The sequence below is a fragment of the Tachypleus tridentatus genome, chromosome 7 (assembly GCF_004210375.1).
Source record: "Tachypleus tridentatus isolate NWPU-2018 chromosome 7, ASM421037v1, whole genome shotgun sequence".
Lineage (NCBI taxonomy): Eukaryota > Metazoa > Arthropoda > Merostomata > Xiphosura > Limulidae > Tachypleus > Tachypleus tridentatus.
Genome location: NC_134831.1, coordinates 48,789,101 through 48,810,677, shown reverse-complemented (window position 1 = coordinate 48,810,677; position 21,577 = coordinate 48,789,101). Strand labels below are relative to the sequence as shown.

Below are 21,577 nucleotides of genomic sequence, written 5' to 3'. Positions count from 1 at the left end.
ATAAACTTATTGAAATCTGCGAACAATCCTACAAGGAACAATAGATACTCATGAAGTACCATATTATCTATTAAGATTGTGAAGCATAATGTAAGAAATATTTAATATAGAGTTTCATATTATTTATAGCTTATAAAGCAAAATACCAGAATTGTTAATTTTTTCCTTCTTTATGACCTTAACCCCAACTAGTTCAGGGTCGGTTGGTTTTATTTTTCTAAGCTTGTTTTAGTTTGTTTTTAGAATTTCGCACAAAACTACTCGAGGGCTATCTGTGCTAGCCGTCCCTAATTTAGCAGTGTAAGACTAGAAGGAAGGCAGCTAGTCATCACCACCCACCGCCAACTCTTGGGCTACTCTTTTACCAACGAATAGTGGGATTGACCCTCACATTATAACGCCCCACGGCTGAAAGGGCGAGCATGTTTGGCGCGACGGGGATGCAAACCCGCGACCCTCAGATTACGAGTCGCACGCCTTAACACGCTTGGCCATGCCGGGCCATTTTCTAAGCTAAAAATTTGTTCACCAGTTGGTGGCCGAGCCAGACGGCAACAGCATCACATAGGACGAGCATTCTAAGTAACGGATTTTTGAATCCACAGTTCTCGGATTTTGTTTGTTGTTGTTTTTTTCTGATTCTGCACAAAGCTACACAAGGGTTATCTGCGCTAATTTTTCCTAAGTTAGCAGTGTAAGACTGGAGGGAAGGCAGCTAGTCATCACCACCCACTGCCAACTCTGGGGCCACTATTTTACCAACGAATTGTGGGATTGATCGTCACATTGTAATACCCAAACGGCAGAAAAGACGAGCACGTTTGGCGTAACGGAGATTCGAGCCCGCGACCCTTGGATTATGATTAGAGTTCCCTAACCACTTGGCCATGCCGGGCCTTACGCAATACTTGGTGGGCCCTTAATCACCAACCCATACCAGACCTACAATTATTAATATTTCGAATGTTCCATTTTTCCAAAAAATATATTTTACTTAAGTCACTAGACTTCTAAATATTATGGGAAATGCTGTGAATGCAACTGGAATTCATTAAATAATGTTTTTAGCATTTGAAAGCAGGTGATCTATGAAATTATTTACATAATATTTGGCCCCAGTGGCACAACGGTAGGTGTGGGGACTTACAACACTAGTATCTGGGTTTTGATATCCGTGTTGGATAGAGCACAGATAACCCATTGTGTTGCTTTGTGCTTAACTTCAAACAAACCAAACCATAATAGTTAGTTTCTGAATTTTCATATCAGATATTATTGAAAAATATTTCATATTCATTCGTTTCTGTGATAAAAAGGATCAAACTTCTTATCTTTAATTAATTAGAGAAGTACTTTTACAATGGAACCGCGATAAGAAAAACATTTCGAATATTGGTCACTGCTTTTCTGATAAAACCATAAACATTAAGTAAATGTATCTCATGAACTTGAAAATAACTAAACCATTAACTCCTATCCTCATTTAATGAAATATGTTTAGTGACCTGGTTGGTAATTATCAATCAAAAATAAAATTTTATTCAACTTTTAACATCCATATATTTGTTTCTAAATTAAGCACAAATTTACACACTGAATTATCGATAGTCTGCCCATCACGAGTATCGAAACGCAGTTTCCAGCGTTACAAGTCGGTAGACATACCACTGTACCACCAGGGACAACATTCCTCTATAAAACTACGATATTTTATAGCCACATTCTATATGAAAAGCAGCTACTTAGTCTTAATTTGAATATTTATGTTCACTTTTTACATACATGAAACAAATTCACCTGTTTTCATTAAGTTCTATTAAAATTTCAAAAAGATGAGTCGTACGTTACCTCCAATGACAAAAAGTATTCCACCTAAGAAAGCATTCCACCAAAAATAAAACATTTTTCCTTACTGAATCAAATCTAATTACAGTACAATTAAACAACACAAACCGTTTATAAACTATTGAAAATCGCTTGCAGCAAGAAGGGCGTGCATTTATATATACTATGTATTGTGATGCAGTCTTATTGTTTGTTTCACACTTACGTGCATCTAACATGCCTGAAGTATACTTCCGTATCGTGTCATAATTTCCTTTTCAACTTCCTGGAAGATATAACTCAGTCCTGGGATGGTCGTGGTGGGATACCCCAGATTTATCTTCTCCTGGGGCCTACATTTCGTTTTTAGCATAAAGAATTATGTTTGAGTTGACCTCGATTTGAGAACTATTTTAAACATGTTGAATATATTTTATTATAGTATGTAGCGGCTTATGCTGGCAAAGCGGGATCTATTGATCTGTAGTTTCTCTGGCACAATATAACAATAAAACCGATAATTGTTTTTTTATAAATCTGCCTTTACTGGTTTTTTACTAGTTGCCAATAAAAATATAATAGTATATTGTGTAGCACACTGGTAACATCAGTAAAGGAATTATTTTTTACCTCTTCCGAGGCAGCAGATCCCTACATGAAGAATTGGAACTTGCCAATATAACTCACAATATAGGTATCTAGTGTTCACCTCAACTCACAACTGACTTGATAAGATACGGTAATAAGCAAAATTCCTCGTAGCAGAAGTCTACGGCTCTCGAGTTATGTTGTCAAAAGACCTGATTAGCAGTGATGTTCTCTTTAGTCAGTTGTTATAGTAGTAAAGAAGGATATGCAAAACATAAGAAAAAGTATTGTCAGGTTGATTGTATTGTCGAATATCTCTAAATATTAATCTTTAATAAAATTTCACATTATAAATCATTTACCCTTGTTTTTCTATTTTTGTATTGTATTGTGATTGTATGAATAAACAGTTTTTACTTGTGAAACTGTTAGCGCTTTTGTTGATTTTCCTACATAATCCCGTTATGTACTGGTGAACTAATTATGCTTTAAGTGGTCCAGTATTTTTTGAACCTACAGAGAGCGAACTTACTTGACTGTTGTTTACTTGGAATACAATAGGTATTAATCATTCTATAACATTTTCTGTCATGTTATTAAACATGTAATTACTGACACTGTTATTAGCTTTCAGGTGTTGGTGTAAGATAAGTCCAACGACATGTCAAATTTCGAGCCGAGAGTTGCTGAAATTCAAGTTTCTTTCACCTACAATGGCTTAGTGCAGGCCTATAGGCCTTAGTGTTTATTTGTCGCACTGATATACAACTGGTTAATTAATAACTATACACCTAGGAGGGCTAAAAATGTAATCTTAAGTAGCAAAATGTTTGATGAAACTTAAATCTATCAGGTTAGAAAAACTATCAAAAGTATGAATTAAGACTGTAATAGCCCAATAAGAGCAGCCCTCTACCTTAAATTTTCCTTTAGGAGCAGAACGTGAGAAAATAAATATGAAATGATGCTTATAGATATTCGTGTTTAACTGTCCTTAATCCCTAATAGCTGAAGATATGTTAGTCGATGCAAATTTCCTCTATAATTCATCTTAACCTGGATCCATTGCATCACTCTACGATGTCGTCCGTAACATTACAATACTCCACAGCAGTTCTCAAGCTCTACCATATTACCTCTGTAACTGTGTAATTGTTACACAAAACAAATCCCAAGTCTGGTGAAAAAGTAATAGAGAAGAGGAGGAGGAGGGACAGACTGCAGTGTTAAGAATTCCCACTAGTAGCTCAAATGGATCAAATACCTCAGATATGATAACCTCATTTTCCTTACAGTGATAGCTCACTAATACCATCATCTTGCCTCCCTCTCGACTTTTTTGAATAAAAGTTTAGAATGGAAACGAGCAACTGTTATTTATTGCCATCCGCAGTACATGAATGTCATGCATTATAACTAGCTTTATCATGCATTATGACTAGACTTATCAAGGAATGATGGTAAGAAACTATATTAAGAAAATGATACACTTTTAAAATATTTCAATCTCCACAATTGCATGGGTACACGAATTTAAAGTTGCTATTCTATGTGCTTGTGTTTGTGAAGAATGAAAAAGTCTGTTTTTTTATTTTTATCTCTTTCCACAAATTTCACTACTTACTGAAATATTAAAATCAATATGTTTTCACACCAGTATCAATGAAGACAACAGACACTGTGTGTTTTCAAATAAAACTCCACAAGCCAGTGACCACAACTAACTATAACTCGAGATTTTAACCATTTAAATGTTGTCTACTAGTATTGTTCAAATTAATTTTGTTTTGTTGTTATACAACACTCTCAAGCTATTTTATATAAAATTTCATATATGTGTGCAATCCCTCACACATATATTTACAGAAAAAAAATTGTCATATAAAGATGTCTCTAATTTCCATAGTAAACCAAATACACCAATAGCTTTTGCTACTTCCATGGCCTAGCGTGGCCAAGCGCGTAAGGCGTGCGATTCGTAATCCGCGGGTTCGCGCCCGCGTCGCGCCAAACATGCTCGCCTTCCCAGCCGTGGGGGCGTTATAATGTGACGGTCAATCCCACTATTCGTTGGTAAAAGAGTAGCCCAAGAGTTGGCGGTGGGTGGTGATGACTAGCTGCCTTCCCTCTAGTCTTACACTGCTAAATTAGGGACGGCTAGCACAGATAGCCCTCGAGTAGCTTTGTGCGAAATTCCAAAACAAACAAACAATGCTACTTCCATAAATTACTTGGGAGTAGTTTTTAGTTTTTTTGCGGTTCGCAAGGAATGAAACTCAATAAATATTTTTAGCCCTCACAAAATAAATAATTACTGACAGAATTTAGTTCAGTTAGATTATTCAACTAAATTCTCTTATCACTTTAATTAATATTAATCTTGTTACTACTTCTTTGTATTATTACTGACTCAAACCAGTTTTGGCTGAATAAATTTCTTTATTGTGAACATGCTTCACTCCCTGGCACAGCAACCAAACGTGGACCATCAGGACACTGTTTTGCCTTACATAAGTTGTTCCTCTTGTGTCAGTTGGCATCACAGAAAATTAAATATAGGCAACCCTCAATAATTCACATTTACAAAATCATAAGGAATCAATCCATAATTTACCAACCAGAATTTTTAAAAGCTAGCTAGCAACTCGATTTTATATCATTTTCCTCTCAACTATATCGAAAAATATATAACTGTGGAAAAATTCATACTAACTCAGACTTATACTACTACAACATACAAAATATTTCAATTATAAAAAAATAAATTTAAGAAAGAGAAAATTAAATAAATAAGCATTTATGTATGTAATATTATCATACTATTTTGAAATTGAAGTATTTAATGAAACCACTAGGAAATTTTAACGTATGTAGCACATATGTACAAAATGTTAAAAAATAGAAAGTATTGATTACAGTTAAAGCTTGAAATTTTCCATTTCAGTAAATTTTCAGTTGAAATGAAAAGGGCGTGCGTTCTGCTTCTAATATTTGAATTTTAAACTCAGCTTTAGAAGGTCCAAAAGTCTACTCTGCTTAGGATCCCAACCAGTCTCTGTCTAATCCTATAACTTGAGATACAGGTTTACGCCTTGTTTGAATATTGCAAGCTGATTGAAAATCACGAGATTACTGGGATTAGTGCTAAAAATATCTACGCTAAAGACACCCAACTAGTGAAATAATGCTTTCTAACCTTTATGGGTAGGCCGGCGTTTTGTTCTGATCTGTATAGGTTGCCTGGTCCATCAGAAGTCAATATTAATTTCGAAAGTGTACTGTTGCTAAAGCATGTTCAATCATGTCAATGTGATATATTGAATAAAAACGTTTGTGCTTTCGCCCACAATAATTACTTTTATCTATAAATATTGAGAAGAACCATTGAGACTTTCATGCATCCAAAGCTAAATTAGCAACTAATAAATATAATTTATTACAACAGCTAAAAATACTTGTCTCTAATACTTGTACATAGATAAACAAGTATTTGCACGAACTGCCCATAATTTTTAACTTATAGACTAGCTATAAAACAGTTAGTAAACAGATTCCTCTGCTAACTCTTAGACTACTCTAATCAGCCAGTAGGGTTCAAATTGACTGTCATTCTCTTAATTCAGTCATTTTCCCAAAGTGTGGAGTACAATTTATTATTATTCTTATACCAATAGATTTGCAATCTAGCACACTAACAATTAGCTCATGCCCTACAAATTAAGATTTGACACACGGGGTAGGCAACTTGAAAAAATTTTTAACTTATTGATACATCTGCAGCATTTTGAGACGTTTTACTCTCTTTTCGAACGCTTCAAGAGATATGAAATATAATTTTATAAAACTACATATGTGACATACCATCATGCGATATGATTGTTTGTTTGTTTTTTAAATTTTGCGCAAAGCTACTTGAGGGCTATCTGCGCTAGCCGTCCCTAATTTAGCAGTGTAAGACTAGAGGGAAGGCAGCTAGTCATCACCACCCACCGACAACTCTTGGGCTACTCTTTTACCAACGAGTAGTGGGATTGATGGTCACATTATAACGCCCCAACGGCTGAAAGGGCAAGCATGTTTGGTGCGACCGAGATTCGAACCCGCGACCCTCGGATTACGAGTCGAATCCCTTAACACGCTTGGCCATGCCGAGCCCATGCGATATGAAGAAAAATTGTGCACATCGACTGATGCGTAAATGAAGTTACATAACAACCAAGATAGGAAATGTATATATCAAGTATGAACTAAGAAACATTCTAGAAGTTAATGTGAACCAACTGTTTATCTCTTTTATATAAACAGGCGTAACTGTAACAGAGAGTGCGATGAAAAACGTTTATATTAACTTTGTTAAAGGCAGGAAACGAATTCTATAAAAAAGACAAAAAAAGACTTAGACAACCAGAAACGACTGGCTACACTTTAATCAGAGAGAAGATGACTACTGCTACATACAAATAGACAATATTGTCTATACAAGAAATATTAGCCTCTAGAAAATTAACTTACATGGTAGATTATGATTATAAAAGAGAAATACAGTGTTGTGCAAAAGTGTCAGGACAGAACCAAAATTAAATTTCAGGCTAATTTCGAAAAACAAACGAAGGCGAATAAAAGCTGAAACATCAACATTTTATTAATCTTCATATTTAGTACAACATAAACCCAGTGGGAGTGCCAGCAAACTATTAATATTTGTGTGTCTCTCTTTTGCTTTAACAACTGCAGAAAGTCTTTCAGGTATTGCTGCAACATATTTAATCAAACTGTTCTTTGGAATTTTACTCCAAATGTCTCTAATACACTTCCATAAAGTGTCTTTGAAAGTAACGTTTAATTTCTCAAATTTTTGATATATCAAGTCCCTTATTTGCTCAGATGGGTTAAGATCAGTGCTCTGATGTTATTGTGGGGACCAATACATCACTTGAATTACTCCAGTAACTTCTTTTAAAGATAATGACCTCAAACAGTTTTTTAACCTATGCAGAAATTTAAGTACTTAGCTAAGGTAACAGGAAAACACTACTAACTATATATGTGCTCTTTCCGTGTTTCATGGTTGGTACTATGCATTTAGGTAAATATCTTTCATCTTTCTTTTGCCGAATGTAAAACCTATACTTTGAACCAAATATTTCAAATTTGAACTCATCTGTCAACAATACCCTTTTACAATCATTCAATTTCAGTTTTGTACTTTTTAATACATTTAAGTCTCTTTAAAATATTTGGAGATTGAAATAAATGTTTTTTAACTGCTAAACGGCCAAATATTCCATTATTATTGAGTCTTCTTATTACTGTAGATCTCGACACTTTCTGTCGTTTGGTAAGTAATCGTTTATAAAATTCTTGAGATCAGTGACAGTCTTCTTTCTGTCCTGAAGGATACATAAAAGTAGATATTTAACATCAGTATTATTGAGTTAAGGGGTTATACCTCTTCTTTTCCTATTTTCAAATTTATCTGTCTCGTTCTCACGAACTAGGGTATACTTTACAGTGTTTGGTGAGCATTTCAAGTCTGCATCAATTTATGGGAGAGTCCAGTTAGCATAATGTAAAGCTTTTATGCAAAATATTTGCTTTACTAACAATTCTTTACGGTTTTTTTGTGTTTTTTTTTGGGGGGGCGTGGCATGACAAGAAAACTTAATATATAGTGAAATCGCTTCTTCTAGCATATATCGATATCATATGCTAGCTCCTTACTAGCTTCTTTTTCTATAGTTAACACACTGCATGATATTCTATGACAGTCATTTCAGATCCTAAATTTGGTCATTCGAGCAGAGTCCTTACGACATGCCCTTGATACAAATATATGGGAATTCTAAAGAAATGCTAAGTATTCTCTCCCTGGCTAATTAAATTGTCAACAGGGACCAGTGTGGCATTACCATAGTGTCGAAATTTACATTCTGTAATGACATAGAAGAATCAGCCCCATAAATGGAAAATAATAACAACATATTCTCTTTTTCTAACACTTTTTCACAATAGTTTATTATAACGGGAGCAACTAACATCTGACTAAAGCAGCTGGGCACAAAGAGCAACAAGCAAATAAAAGAGCATAGGTTGTTGCAATAAGGTAAGGAGATAAATTGCTACTATGCACGCCAAAAGTTAAAAAAAAAAACATTAAAAAGCTGGCAAACTAAAAAATGACCATTTAGAGTCATTAAACAAAATCCAGTTAGTTTTCAAATCCAAGAGATTTATGAAAAAAGTATACAGCTAATGCACTCAATATGAATGTTTAACTGATGAGGCAAAAACAAATGATCAAAATGAGAATATGCAAACAGACACTGAGAATTCAGGTAAGATTGACTTATTCCGTGAGGATAAAATGACAGATATAGAAGAATTGGAATGAGAAGAAAACGGTATAATATTAAATGAAGTTATGACAACAGAGAATATTGCAGTTAGTGACATCAGTAGTGAACGTAATACACAAGAACTGACAGTATATTAAATACACTAGTGACAACACAAGCTGATATAGTGACTCATGAATATAATCTTGGGTCATGCAGCTCCATACTATCTCAGTCAGAAGTGGCCCCTATAACTAGAATGAGATGAATGAGATTTGCTTCCCAAATAGACGTACAAAAATCCAAAAGTTTGTGAAGGTAGTCAATATTGTCTCCAGTGAAATAAAAGATAGTGTATTAGAGGCCTTCAACAATATAGCAGACAATTTCAGAAATTGTAATTAAGTTAAGCAAAATAACGTTGCATATGTTTAATATGCGTTTCAATGAGTACCTTAATTATACTTATTAGAAGTATTTCTGGTTTACCATGATCCTTATAGTACTGATAGAAGGAGTTGTAGCTAAACAGAACGTGAGTACAATTCAATTTGAAAATAAGGTGAGTATGGTATTTCTTGAAGAAAATTTTATACTATTTGGAGATAAATAGATAATTGTCAAGAGCATACCATTTTCACATTATGTTCGATTCTTGATTCATATACAAGAAGAATTAATGGCTTTTAACAAACTGGTTGACAATAATACTCGAGGAAACTTTTATCCAAAAAGTGCGACAACTATGACGTCATATGGCATATCATGACACAGCTATCTTAAAATCAATATGAATATTACAGAAAGGACTTATTAGAACATCAAAAAAGTTAGTTAAAAATATCACAATGAAATAAGTGATCTATTACAAGAACTTAAAATATTAAAGACAACGTATGGATATTGTATCAAAACTGATAAAAACGTGGTTTCATAAATTCTGGTGGAAAAACTTAAAAATTCTTATGTGGAACCACAACTACAGAAGATTTACGTGAATTAAAAAAGAAAGCAGATCATCAGAGACAAATATCCAGAGAAATGATTCATTTGATGGATGAACAGGCGATCTATAATGAATTAATTGAATTTCATGACAAAGACATAAGAAAAATGTCTAGAGCATTAGTACATACATATTACTTATGCATTAATACATGCTAGAATTTAACAAATTGAAATCATCAGAGCTGGAAATGAGATGGTAGTTTAAAATGATAGGACTTAGAAAATGTGTAACAATATATTTTACTGTAGGAAGTAGCAGAACTTAGTTAGCTAAGCTTGTAAAGTTACTTTTACGTGACTCCAGATAAATAATTAATTTCGTATTTTCTGCCCCCAAGCAAATTAGAATGTTAAATAAAATTGAAAAAATATTATCCCACATTTACCGTTTGTGATCCCCACACATAGTGATCGTGCTTATGTGTATTATACGTGGACTGATGTAAAGACAACTGCAGTATGGAATACCTTAAAAATTTAAGGGTAATCTTGAAAGCAACAGATAAAATGTGTAAGCTATACAGAATTCTATTCTTACTTGTAGCATTGAACAGCTCTTTAGCTTTAACTATAGCGGGTGAAAACCCATATATTACTGTTTCTAGTAGTCAGCATACTTACTTTGAAATGACAAAAGAAGAATTGTTAAGGTGTATAGAGGAACCCGTTCGAGTATGTGATCCTAATTCATGAATGTATTCAGTACCCATTGTAACTTGTAACTATGTTATACTTTCATGGTTTAGGAATGGGATAGGAGAACTATGTAAAAATAAAGCAATTATCCCTAAACCATTCTACTTCTGTAATATAAGGACCTTGTAACATGCTATTTAATGTAAGGAATTAATTAACTTTATCAATAGCATGTCCTAAATCTGTTGTTCATCTGTTTGGTTATAAGACTAAAATGGCTTGGTTAAGAAATAAAAATATTTAAAATTAGCTAGAAATTGCTCTGCACCTTGACAGTTTTAGAAATAAATTTAAGTATACAAAAGTACGGTTAAATATTTGAATACCCAAACTACAAGGACTGTTAACAGAAAACGAATTGCTGTTACATAAAAATATAAATATATATTCAGAAATTAGGGAGCTGACAAAGTTATTAAAAGAAACACGGAATCTGTATGTAAAAGATTCAAGTTAACTATTAAGTTCAACAGCAAAATGATTGGTTATGAGTTACAACAGAGAGAAACAGACTAGATAAGTGGAATTTATCAAATTCAATGTTCACAGCACTAAGCTTAAAAGTTGTAGAAGTAAGCACACTATTCTAAAAAGTACATGACAAATTGGCTTTCATTAACTTGTTTTGTTAAAATTAGATGGTCTGTACAAATTAAAAGAAAGAGAGCAGGATCAGGCAACAAAATTGTCATATTCAGAGGTTACTGAAGTAGTCGAACTGAATGATTGTGAATATGTCAGAACAAAGATGAAGAACATGAATTGATAATTTATTATAAGTTTTTGTAAGATAAACAATGTTTCAACTGGTTTTAACATATATTACTATTACAGGAAAAGAAGAGAGAAATCTGCAATAATCGAAATAAAGGGATTTTGAGTTCCAGATGTGTATGTGATAAAAGAACTAGCCATTAAGAATTGCTACATTAGGAGGGTAAATAACATCTACAATTTTAAGACTCCTTTTCCCATGATAGTAAGAAGATATTTGTCATATTAATTAATGGGCAACATTCCTGCAACAGATGGAGTAGGAAGAAGAGCAGTAGAATTGTTTTTATATCTCATTGCCATTTGTTGAGAAATAAAGTATAAATATCTAATTTAGAAAAAAACAGATAAATGTGTGTAAACGTGGAAGATTTCAAATACCCTGCTTACAGTGCACAACAAAGTTTTTGCTTCTTGAACACTGTTGGGTGTTCCTTTTAGATTTTTGGCTGCTGATCACGAAAATCACATCCAAATTTGCTCATCACGTACCATTTCATCGAAATATTGGTTTCACCAGAACATTGCTACAATGGAAAAACTGTATCAGGGCAACTGGAATCTGTCAATTCTTGCAGATTACTGTTGAGCACTGCAACGTGATGCACCGTACATTGAATACAAACGAAAATCAGGAGCAAAACACTTTTAATTATGTTGAACTTAATAGTGTATTAGAAAGATAAACGCAATTAAATACATTATTGCCGGTAAACAGTTCACTGTCTATTTCTCAGAGTTCTTACGTGGTGAAGCAAAACCAAAACTATATTTGTGCATACCCACCGGGTACCTGTCACAATCAGCAAAAACTTTTCAGGAAGCAAAACTTTTCAAAAATTGTTGTGTAGTGTTATTGATTATTGTCAACTTCAGTGCATGTAATTTGTGATTACTTTGCTGATCCAGCAGAACACTGTGTCATTGTTTATTTTTGTTTTGTTTAATTTTGTGCCAAGCTACATGAGGGCTATCTGCACTAGCTATCCCTAATTTAGCAGTGATAGACTGGAAGGAAGGCAGCTAGTCATCACCATCCACCAACTATTTTATCAATGAATAATGGGATTGTCCATTACATTATAATGCTCCCATGGCTAAATTGGCGAAAATGTTTGGTGTGACAGAGATTCAAACCTACGACTCTCAGACAATAAGTTGAGCACCCTAATCACCTGGTCATGCTGGGCAATTGCCAAATTGAAATTGTGAGAATTGTATTGGTAGATGATAAACGTTTCACTTCTTTCATTGCAAGTTTTGAAGACAATAACAGAGGAAGAAAGAAGACAACTTTTGATTGTAACTATAATTTATTCAATTTGCTGTGATTTTAATTATTCTAATTTTAAGTTACTATGATTAAAGTGTTATCTTGTATTAATCAATATTATATATGACATGAAATGTTACAATGTTATATTATGTACAAAACTTTACCATTTAATTGCTTTGTTTATGGATTTGCACTAGCAATTTAATCAATATACATATGGCAATGAATTTTCATGAGTTATAACATGGTATCATGATGCTGATTGTAGTATCATTAATATTACTAATTGGGAAAATTGATGATTAATGGCACATTATTAGTGTTTTACTTTCTATATTATGGATTGTTAAAGAACTATTGAAAATGTATGAAGTTTTAACAACTGTGATAATTTTGTATTAATTAATTGGCATATAAACACATTTTTTCACCCAAGAAACATCATACAGATTTGATTGGCTTATGTATTTTTAAAGTTTCAAAAGATAAGAAAAAAGATGACTTCAGAAGATTCAGTAGTACAAATTTAATATTGTGCATCACTGTAGGTGGAACCATAAAACCATCAACAATTATCCAAAAACATTGTGTTAATGACAAAAATAAACACTGTAAAGAGAGAGAAGCATAGGATATTAAATCTTACCAACCTAAAGTACAAATGAGTATAACCCATGATGCAATATTCATCAGTGATAATAAAGAATTAATGTAGTTGAATACTCAACTAGAAATTGATCAGGCAAATAACATAACTCTAAAATAAATTATTTAGTGCCTTAGGAATGGTACAGGATATTTGTTTTGGCAAATAGACATTGCATACAGCTCAAAGACAAATATGTACTATACAGAGGAGGATTGGTTGTAGCAACAGAAAAGCTTGTGATGTCAGAAATTGGAAGATTCCAATGTACAGAATCTATGTCTATGGTTGACTCTTCCACAATCACTAGAACAAAAAGCACTTCTTCATCTCCACAACCTTCTAACTAACCAACTAAATAGACACTAGAAAGATTAAGAGAACATTTATTGGATTGGGTGCTGGAGCTCTATCAACTGCATGAGACATTCTGTGAGAAAAAGGTCCACAAGAGAAACACCATGGGCAAAAACAGTAGTGTTGTGTTGGAGCATCACTTTAGTGAATTGCTGCTCATATTCTTGGTTCACTTCCACAAAATAAAAATGGGAATAAATACATAATAATGGTGATAGACTATTCCATCAATGGCAAGTGCTATATGTTTTTTTATAATCAGGAAGCAGAAGCTTTAGGGAAAACTTGTTAATCGATTTGTTTCAATATTTAGGATACTCATAAAACTTTACCTACATCAAGGATGTAACTTTAAAATTTGCCCTTTATTAATCTTTAGATAGAACTGTGAAGATATATGACTATACACTTTTAAATCAGTTAACCATTTATTTGAATGAATGTCAGAAAACTTGTAATAAATAGCTTCCATTGCTATTTATGAGTTATCAAACAGCAAGTAATTCATGTATTCACTGACATCACGCCAACACCATTAATATTTGTGAGAGAAACCAAAGTACCACTAGACCTTCTGTACTCACATCCAGAGAATAATAATTGAGGGGCACCTCTAATGCCATATTTGACTTCAAGTAAGAAAACATAAATCAGCCTGTGATAAGATAAAACGTCGAAATTTGTGGCATGTTCCCTAAAACAAAACAACTTCATTATACTCATAAATTGTTATTTGTCAATCTAATATTAAATTATCATAACCTTCTGCCATATACAGGTAGGTGAGAATATCATTAACACTACATACATTATCAAGTAGATTACATTGTTTGGAAAGTGTGTTTCATTTAAGAATGACAACATGTCAAAAATGACACAAGTAGTGACAACAGATGACATTCTGAGTTGAACTATGCAAAAATCAACTCTTTGAACCAGAATGATAAAATGAAGGAAAAAAGGGTATTATTATTATTATTAGTGAGTATTCTTTCACATTCATAGTTAATGTGGAATACTTTAAATAATAAATACTTATTTAGAAATTTAAAAAAGTAAGCAACTGATTCAGGAAAGTAGATGTAGATTGAATTTTTTGCTTCATACCGCTAGTGCTAATGTATATATATATATATATATATATATTCGTTTGTTATAACTCAAAAACAAGCCGAAACAAAAAACGCTGCACTAACTGAAAACATCCCAAAGTACAGCTATAACGTGGAATTATAAGATGTACCCTAGGTTTTGGAGGTGACTAAAGAGGTAGGACCCACATTGCGGTGAGGATACACCGTCTATCACTCTTAACCTCCATTTGCCAGTCTCGCATAAAAAATAAAAGAGTAGCAACAGATATAGAAAAAGAAATTAAGAGAGCAAGATGTGGGTGCTCAAGCCCACAAGTCCCACATCTATATCACCCTTTACTGCTTGCAGACAGTTATGGGAAGGTGACTGCACTCCCAATTAAAGAAGAAATTTAAATAAGGAATAAGCTGCTACCATCTGGGGCTAAGTAATTTGAAAATTTACCTCTTGAAGTTGGCATTCCAGACCCCAGTATGGTAGAAAGGTACTAATTGACAGCACAGCAAATGAACTATACCAGCATGAAGCGTCCCATTCAGCTATTCAAAGAAACTAGTATACCCCCCAAACACCACCATTCCCCAAGTCAACTGTGACTATTATGTTCTAAACAAGCCTTTATATGAAGCAAGATGTATATCCGCATAAAGTAGTGCCAAGTTATTAAATGACCTTATTCACAACTAAAAATAGTTATTAGAAATCTTAAGTAAAATTTCTTTAATATTTATTTCTTTATGTATATATATATATATATATAAAGCCAAAGTCATAATCACCAGGTGCTCATATTGCACTCTTTCATTCCAGCATTTACTATTACAATTAGCGTATTTAGTTTCAGAGATAATTCCTTTAGCGACAAATAACGACAAGTTATTGTCTATGTTTAAAGCAGATTTCACATTTTTTTTAGAATCAACATTTGCAAAAGTATTCACACTGATTTTTCCTCTCCATATTCATACCACTAAGAAAAAAATACTTTTACCATCTTTTCAATTACCAAGCACAGATTGGGTCTGGAAATATTTGAAAATTTTCCATGGTTCTAGAATGTAAAGCAAGAGCTGATAAATCAAAGTTTGAAGACCTGTTCTAAAGATAAAAAATGTTTAGAATTGAGTAAGAATTTGCCATTTTTAATTCTTCAGAAGATTAATAAGCATGCATATCGAACAAACTATGTAAACAGAAAAGATGACACAATTTAGTTTTTACTTTTTCTTTTGCTCCCAGTTACACAGCGGTATGTCTGAGAACTTACAATACTAGAAAGCGGGTTTTGATACCCGTGGTCGGAAAAGCAGAGATAGGCCATTGTGTAGCTTTTTGCCTGATACAAAACCAAACCTTTTACTTTTTTATTACAAACTTGTCATTTTGTTTGATGTGCACATGGCAATGATTTGAAGAGGATTTGTTTGTTTGTTTGGGAATTTCGCACAAAGTAACTCAAGAGCTATCTGTGCTAGCCGTCCCTAATTTAGCAGTGTAAGACTAGAGGGAAGACAGCTAGTCATCACCACCCACCGCCAACTCTTGGGCTACTCTTTTACCAACGAATAGTGGGATTGACCGTCACATTATAACGCCCCCACGGCTGGGAGGGCGAGCATGTTTTGGCGCGACTCGGAATATATATACAAATGCCCATGACGGTGCTGTACAAGGATATATATTAAATGCAATACAAGTTGGAGCAAATCATCTTTACCCATTTAAAAAAATTAATGACAAAAGTAATCTCAACTGATCTAAACAGCGAGTATATATATCAATTATTTTGGTTATTCATGGCTTCACATCAATACTAAATAGATTAAAACATTTATTTCACTTAATACAAACCTCAAATTCATGGTTTAAAAATTATTTAAGTCAGTTTAATCATGGCTGAAAGACAACTATTTAAGTGCAGCAATGCAAACAAGGGCTTATTTGGAACTCTGCAAATTTCGTGACAGTGTATATTTTTTTGAAGTCGCCCGCTGGTACAGCGATAAATCTACAAATTTACAACGTTAAAAATTGGAAGCTTATCGCCAAAAGTTTTGAGGTTACTGCAAGCAAGATAGCCAAACTTATATGTAATTTGACAACGAAAAACGAGGTATGGTTTGATTGGTTGTGTAATTCTAAGCATATTGGCAACAGTTTTGACAAACTAAGCCAATTATGTCTAACTGATGAAGTTATGTACTGTACAAGATGTTACGTGTTATACTTTATTTCAGACGAGTCTTTCATTTATTATTATTTTACGAATGTTACTTATTACTATTTCAAGAAACCAGAAATTTGAATTTGAATTTAGAAATTAATTAAGTGTTAATATTTAATACATTTATGATATTTGCCAACCAGATTGATACACACAATTATCTTTTTTAACACAAATATATTTACTAATCAGAAACAATACAATTTATAATAACGGATATTACAAATAGTTATTACAGATAATGATTTGTAAACAACTTTTACAAACTTGCAGATAATACTGAGTCTTTTATTTGGTCTAGAAATTAATATTTTACCAATGATCCAGGACCATGACGAGCAAATTAATTCTGATCGATACTGTTACATTTTGCTTGATCTAGCTAGCTGCAGTTTCTTGGTTAGCTTCACACCACTTACAAGCTCACTTCTTACTGAAGAAGATATTTAATATCCCTGTAGAAATATTAAGTTCGAAGCTGAAATCGAACGGTTTGTAACGTTCAAAATCTATAAACTCTGTAGTTTTCCGATTAATAATGGTTAATCATAATTATTGCTTATAATCCTATAGCACACTGACTCTGATTGACAAACAATAGCAATTATCTGTCGATGCGTCAGTTTTATATACTAATCACTCAAGATTCTCGAGCTTTCAATACTGTTATAAAACGAGCTGGCATTTTCGTAAAACAAATATTATTGATTCTTTCTCTCAAGAATTGTCTACAATTTTCGAGAACAGGTGGCATTTGCGCAATACACATCCAACAATATACGTCACATGCACAAAAACTATACTGAAACAAACGTGTAATAGTAAATCTGTTTCAAAGTAACGACCTCAAGACTTACTTGGATGAAAAGACAGTTGAAACATTACAAGAAGCAGCTGCTCTTTCGGATGATTACACTTGAACACGTAAAACCATTAAGAAATTTCTACGATTTTTGAAAGAAAAAAAAACTGTATCTGTTCACTCAACTAAATTTTAGGATTGTTTTTAAAAATCCAATTCCTCAAGTTCAAAATCATATTACAGGCAGGATAAAACTTCAACAAAGTCATCAAGGCCTGTCTGCCTTAAAAAACAACAACAACCTGGTTATGTTATGTCTGGTTGTTTGTGTTTGAAAGAGAAAAGGACAACACCCAATATGTTTGTGTCCACATGTGGGTGTAGTTTTACCAAATGTCGATTTAGCCACTGATGAAAAGGTCGATATAGTTAGTGAGGAATTTAGACCTTTTGTGTCTGTTGGTTCTGTGTCTTGGATAAAAGATACAGCTAATCCTATAAACACACGTATTTTACGTGATATTGGGGCAGCTCAATAATTGTTGTTAGACGGTATAGTGCCCTTAGATTCGAATTCTGCTACTGGTGAGTCTGTTATTGCTCAGGGTATTGAGGGTGTTTTTTAATGTTCCTCTTCATTGCATTTCTTTAACGTCAGACATAATTTCAGGACTAGCTGTGGTTGGAATAAGATTTATTCTGTCAATTAAGGGTGTATCATTATTGTTGAAAAACTATTTGGCTAGGAAAATAGTTATTGCAGAGTCCAAGATGGTTAGTAAGCCAATCAATGTTTCATATAAGGTTGACGTTGTTGTTCAAGAAAATTCAGACGTGTTTCCCTCGAGCTTAGCCTAAGAAATCAAACCAAAAACAAATGATAGCAACGTGTTCATAGGACAACATTATAGATTTGTCTCAAACATTTTTTTTTGACACAAAGTGACTCTTGTGAATAATTGTCCTACTAACAATTCATTGGTGAGTGACTATGACGAACGTGAGGAATCTGGTTCATCGGGTGATGTTCCATTTGCTGGAAGTAAACTAATCACCGAGCAAGAAATGAATCTACAGACCTCATCACTATTTAAACTATTTATTTAAAAATAAACTGAAGAAAGTTCAATATGGTTTCTTTTTCAAAAGTGGTGTAATTATGAAAAAATGGGGACCACCAAATGTATCAGTTTCAGAGAACTGGGCTTTGTTTATCAAATTGCTTTTCCTAAAACATATCATTCTGAAATATTGAATGTTGCCCATAAGCTTCCCATGAGAGGTCGCCTAGGTGACAACAAGTACTATGACAAAATTATGAGACATTTCTTTTCACCAAAAATGAGGCAAGATGTTTCTCAATTTTGCAAAACTTGTAATGTATGTCAATTGATTAGAAAACCTAACTAGGAAATTCCTGTCGATCCTTTGAAACCTATCCCAGCTTTTGGTTTGGTTTGAATTTCGCTCAAAGCTGCAAAAGGGCTATCTGCCCCTAATTTAATAGTGTAAAACTAGAGGAAAGTCAGTTAGTGATCACCACCCACTGCCAACTCTTGGGCTACTTTTTACCAACGAGTGGTGGGATTGGCCATAACATTATAACGCCCACACGGCTGAAAGGGCAAGCATGGTGGGTGTAACGGGGATTCGAGCCCGCGACCCTCAGATTACGAGTAGAGTGCCTTAACCACTTGGCCATGCTGGACCTCCCAGCTTTGAAGAACATTTTCGTCGTGCAATTGTTGATTATGTTAAACCAAAAAGATACAATTAATGTTTAAGCATTCTTATGAGCTATGTAATTTTATTATCTTAAGGTTGTTTGTATTGACTGTGCTGTATATTGTCATGATTATTGAAGTTATACAAGTACTTAACAATCTATTACATTTAATTTATTGTTCGCAATGTATATGTATGTGAATAATATATTACTTACAGTTATCCGACGCCAATTTTCTAAGGGGAGAGGTGTAACAGATTTAATGTTATACATCTATTTCGGTGTCTGCGTATGTTTCAGTTTGATACATGTGATGTGTATTGCGCAAGTCCGGCCTTTTTTATAAACTTGTAAAAGACTCTCGACAGCAATAATCAGCAATATAAGGTTTACGAGAATACTAGTGCATCTTCAAATATTGTTGAACGTTCCAGAATCTCGCTTAATTGATATAAAATCTAGCCGAGTGACAGTAAGAAAATGTTATTGATCAGGTAAAATCAATATACTATAAGCCTCAAAAATTGTGATTAATTCTTATTAATCTGAAAACTACAGAATTTGACTAGGAACATTTATAGATTTCGAACATTACGAATCGTTCAACTTCAATATTAACTTTGGACGTTAGTATTTCTACGAGAACGTTAAATATCTATCTTCCTCTGTGAAAAGTAAGCTTGTAAACCACGTGAGACCAGCCAAGAATAGAGCTAGCTGGCATTCCCATCAGGTGAAGTTTATCTGTGTATCAACATAAAAGTAATTCGCGCCTTATAAACCTGGACTGTCGATAAAATATTAAGTTTCAAACGAGATAGAACGGAATATTATTCAAACGGAATATTATTTATGAATTTGTAAATTTTTTTGTGTATAAATAATTATTTGTAATATAGTTTATTATAAATTGTATTTTTTGTATATTAAAATATATTTGTGTAAAGAAAGAAAATTGTGCGTATCAGTCTTGTTAGCAAATATCACACATGTTAACAGTTAATTAACTTCTAAACTAAAATTAACATTTCCGGCTATTTGAAATATTAGTACGCAACATAATAAATCGGGCACTCGTCCGAAATAAATTATAATAAGTAGCTCCATCTTTCACTAATGTAGTAAATACAATGAAATTTATTATAGTCCGATTCTATATAGCTTTCCTATGAGCGCTTGGTCTAGTAAAATGTGGTTTTCATTCAAGTCACCTTTGTTGTACTCAAAAATACAATATCTGTTCTGCCCATTTGGGTGTTGCTGCATCTTTGCACATTGCCCACAAGAGATAAACCATAGAAATGCTTTTCATTGACCAAAAACATATCTTGAAGTTACAGCCTTAACTATGTTGTACGAAAATGACTAGTACTGGGAGTGGTGCTATTTCTTATTGGTAAATCCAGTGTTTCTCTCTTTATTACGAAGCATTGCATTAACAACAATTTTATTTGGTTAGCACAGTGAAAGATATTTTGTGAGAAGAAAGTTGTTAATTAACATACAGATCCTGAAGGAAACGAACGTCCAGAGTCAACTCAAGTTTACATACTGCGTTTCTTTACCTTACAACATAAACAAAGATTCACCTTATATCACATGTCCAGACTTACTTAATAATTTTTCTGGTGGATTCTCCCGTTGTAAAAACAATCTGTTTAATACTTGTGTAGAAATCAGCTTCAAAAGAAAATGGTGTATATAATATGCATGGTGTTTTGAGATGTCTTTTAGTTACATAATAAACCTATATTTATACAAGATATTCAAGAATATGCAGCTTGAATTATATTAATTTATTTTCATGAGTTATTTAGGAGATAAGTAGTTTTAAAATGCTAGAAGACTGATGTGAAGCCCGATCTATTATTTTATTTACCACTCTTTACTGAATTATAGTGATTGCTATTTGACAGTGTTCCGAATTCCCTCCTAGTTGGTGTCTTGATAAATCATAATAGGAACCATGATCAATATTACACTGAAACGCCAAAAATTTACGCGTCCCGAACCTGTTACATACTTTTACCTTTGGAAATAATGCACTGAATTAGAAATTCATCTTTAGTTTTCGTAAGCCAGTGTACACTGATGTTTTTGCTCAAAGGTATTTCTCAATTAACGCTTTCTGATCGTCTTATACTATATTATAATTTCAACAACAATTTATTTAAACATTTTTATTTAATATATTTGTTGAGGTGATTAAACTTCTTTTTACCAAGG

The 21,577-nt window shown here is 33.2% G+C and overlaps 1 protein-coding gene across 14 annotated transcripts in view; it reads right to left on the bottom strand.

Moving 5' to 3' along the window:
- The window catches only part of LOC143255610 (uncharacterized), an 84,030-nt gene extending 81,944 nt beyond the window's left edge, over positions 1 to 2,086 (bottom strand). For 13 of the 14 annotated variants that reach the window (XM_076511501.1, XM_076511504.1, XM_076511507.1 and 10 more), the window contains exon 1: positions 1,849 to 2,045. In XM_076511501.1, coding sequence (XP_076367616.1) covers positions 1,849 to 1,903 — 55 coding nt within the window. In that variant the 5' untranslated portion in view covers positions 1,904 to 2,045. Of the gene's footprint in view, positions 1 to 1,848 lie in introns of all 14 variants that reach the window. The other variant, XM_076511503.1, reaches the window with a different exon arrangement.
- Between the last annotated feature and the right edge of the window lie 19,491 nt (positions 2,087 to 21,577).